The sequence below is a fragment of the Python bivittatus genome, unplaced genomic scaffold, assembly GCF_059951505.1.
Source record: "Python bivittatus isolate LINGU-HERP-01145 unplaced genomic scaffold, Pbiv_v1 ctg000080_np1212, whole genome shotgun sequence".
NCBI classification, from domain to species: Eukaryota; Metazoa; Chordata; class Lepidosauria; order Squamata; family Pythonidae; genus Python; species Python bivittatus.
This window is the reverse complement of record NW_028277035.1, coordinates 87,661,885-87,663,978: the sequence shown is the minus strand read 5'-3', so window position 1 is coordinate 87,663,978 and position 2,094 is coordinate 87,661,885. Positions and strand designations below refer to the sequence as shown.

The following is a 2,094-nucleotide window of genomic DNA, read 5'->3' as shown; positions in this document are numbered from 1 at the left end:
AACATCTGAACTCTTCCTTGGAATTAATATTGTAACTGAAGTGCGAAACTCTGCCCTAGTCATTTTATTCAGGGATCATTATCTCGGCACTGGTTTGCAAATTAAATGCCTGGTTGTCACAATCCAAAGAAAAGACACTAGTACTGTAGGGATTCCCAAGGCTTTAACTGGGGTGGAGAAGCAACTTAACTTCGTACAGAAACAGACTCTGCATTTTTACAGATTCTTTTGTCTAAGAAGTTGGATTATCTTTCTCTAACATCTCAGGGTCAGGATCGCACATGGCCCGTGGCAGTCTTGCGTGAGCTCCCCCTCTGCCCAAAGCGGATTCTAACAAATCAGGGGATCTGCATCCTAGTTTGATTCCCAGACAGCGGAAGGAAGGAAGGAAGGAAGGAAGGAAGGAAGGAAGGAAGGAAGGAAGGAAGGAAGGAAGGAAGGAAGGAAGGAAGGAAGGAAGGAATGAATTTCCGTTATTCCTTGCCACTCCCTAAAAAGTACTGCTTTAGTAACCAAAACAAAGGACATATGCATACTGTTTCATTGCTATCAAACAAAAACATTTTATAATCGAAATATATTTGATTGTTTTATTTCCAAAACTGTTTTATTTATTTTTAAATCGATTCATATAGCCACCCATCTTAGTACTTGATGCTTACAACATTAAAACAAACGAAAACATATACGAATACAAAACAAACAAGAAATAAAACAAATAGCAGTTGGAGAATTTTAAAAAAGCCCTCAGTACAGCCAGGAAATGGGCTCCATCACACCTCCAGGGCCCCAGGCTTGGGCACATATTGTATGATGTTAGATCACCCAATAGTCCAAAGAAAGCGTCCTTGTTTGTCTATTTATAAAACTGGAGTTCAATTTAGTGCCCTCCTTAATTGCTTGAAGATTAAGCAAAATGAGCTATTTCAAAGGGGATTCCAGTCATTTTCATTTACTTTATAAATACATACATACATGTTATTTACCTTGGATCTATTTTGAAATGACTTTTCTCAATGCGGCCAAAACATCCCGGTTCCTCAGGCTATATATGAAAGGGTTAATCATGGCAGGGAAAACAGTTATAAACAGTGAGCTGATACTGGCCCTTTCTGCTGAATAGGAGGATGTGGGTATCATGAAGGTCGAAATAGCCGCTCCATAGAAGAACCCCACCACACACAAGTGGGACAAGCAGGTGCCCAAGGCTTTGTGGCTCCTTTCTGTGGACTTCATCCTCAGAACCTGCAAGAGAATGGCCAGATAGGAAGCAAGGATGACTGAGAGAGGGACGAGAAAAAATAGGAGATTCACAAAATACCTTGCCTTTTCTAATGCAGAATAGTCTGAACAAGACAATTGTATGAGGGCTGGAAGCTCACAAAGATAATGATTAATCACATTAGTCTTGCAGTAGGGAAGAGGCAGGACGTAGAAACAAGAAATCAGTGCCTGCACAGAAGTCCAAAACCAGACACCTACTGACATAATACAGCATAATTTGCTCCTTAGGAGGACTGGATACTGCAGAGGCCTACAGACAGCCACATATCTGTCATAGGCCATGATAGCCAGGATCAGGCATTCAGCTCCTCCCAGAGCCATGGTGACAAAAATTTGGACAACACACCCATAGAGTGAAATGGTGTACCTTTTGGTTGCAAAATTCACGGTCATCAGGGGAACAATGGCAAAAGTTTGGCAGAGGTCTATGACAGACAGCTGACTCAGGAAAAAGTACATTGGCATATGAAGACGAGGATCCACTTTAATAAGGAAAAGAAGAAGACTGTTTCCTACAAGAGCAATCACAAACATGGAATTAATCACGCCAACAAAAATGGTGGGTGATTTTTGATGGAGAAGTCCAGCAAGAACAAACTCTGTCCACAGCGTTATATTCTCTTCTCCCATCCTTCTTTCACTGTCTGGATTTCACCTAATAACAAAGAAATAGCTTGTGAAAATGGATTTTATATATTTTCCTCTTGGTTTATAGAATGAAGGAGGACACAGAAAAAAATGAAAGGAAGCTGGGTGGCCGAGGAGACACTACAAGACCAAAAAGAGGCTTACATATAATCTAGTAAAACA

The 2,094-nt window shown here is 40.7% G+C and overlaps 1 protein-coding gene across 1 annotated transcript; it reads right to left on the bottom strand.

Annotated features, from left to right (window-relative positions):
- Positions 1-993: 993 nt before the first annotated feature.
- Positions 994-1,566, bottom strand: LOC103061803 (olfactory receptor 2T35-like). Its single transcript, XM_007445337.2, has one exon. It carries the CDS (start codon positions 1,564-1,566, stop codon positions 994-996), a length of 573 nt encoding a protein of 190 aa, XP_007445399.2.
- Positions 1,567-2,094: the final 528 nt, after the last annotated feature.

What these genes read in the sequence shown, in the direction of transcription:
- LOC103061803 (XM_007445337.2), bottom strand. Translation starts at nt 1,566, where the DNA reads ATGGCCTATGACAGATATGTGGCTGTCTGTAGGCCTCTGCAGTATCCA.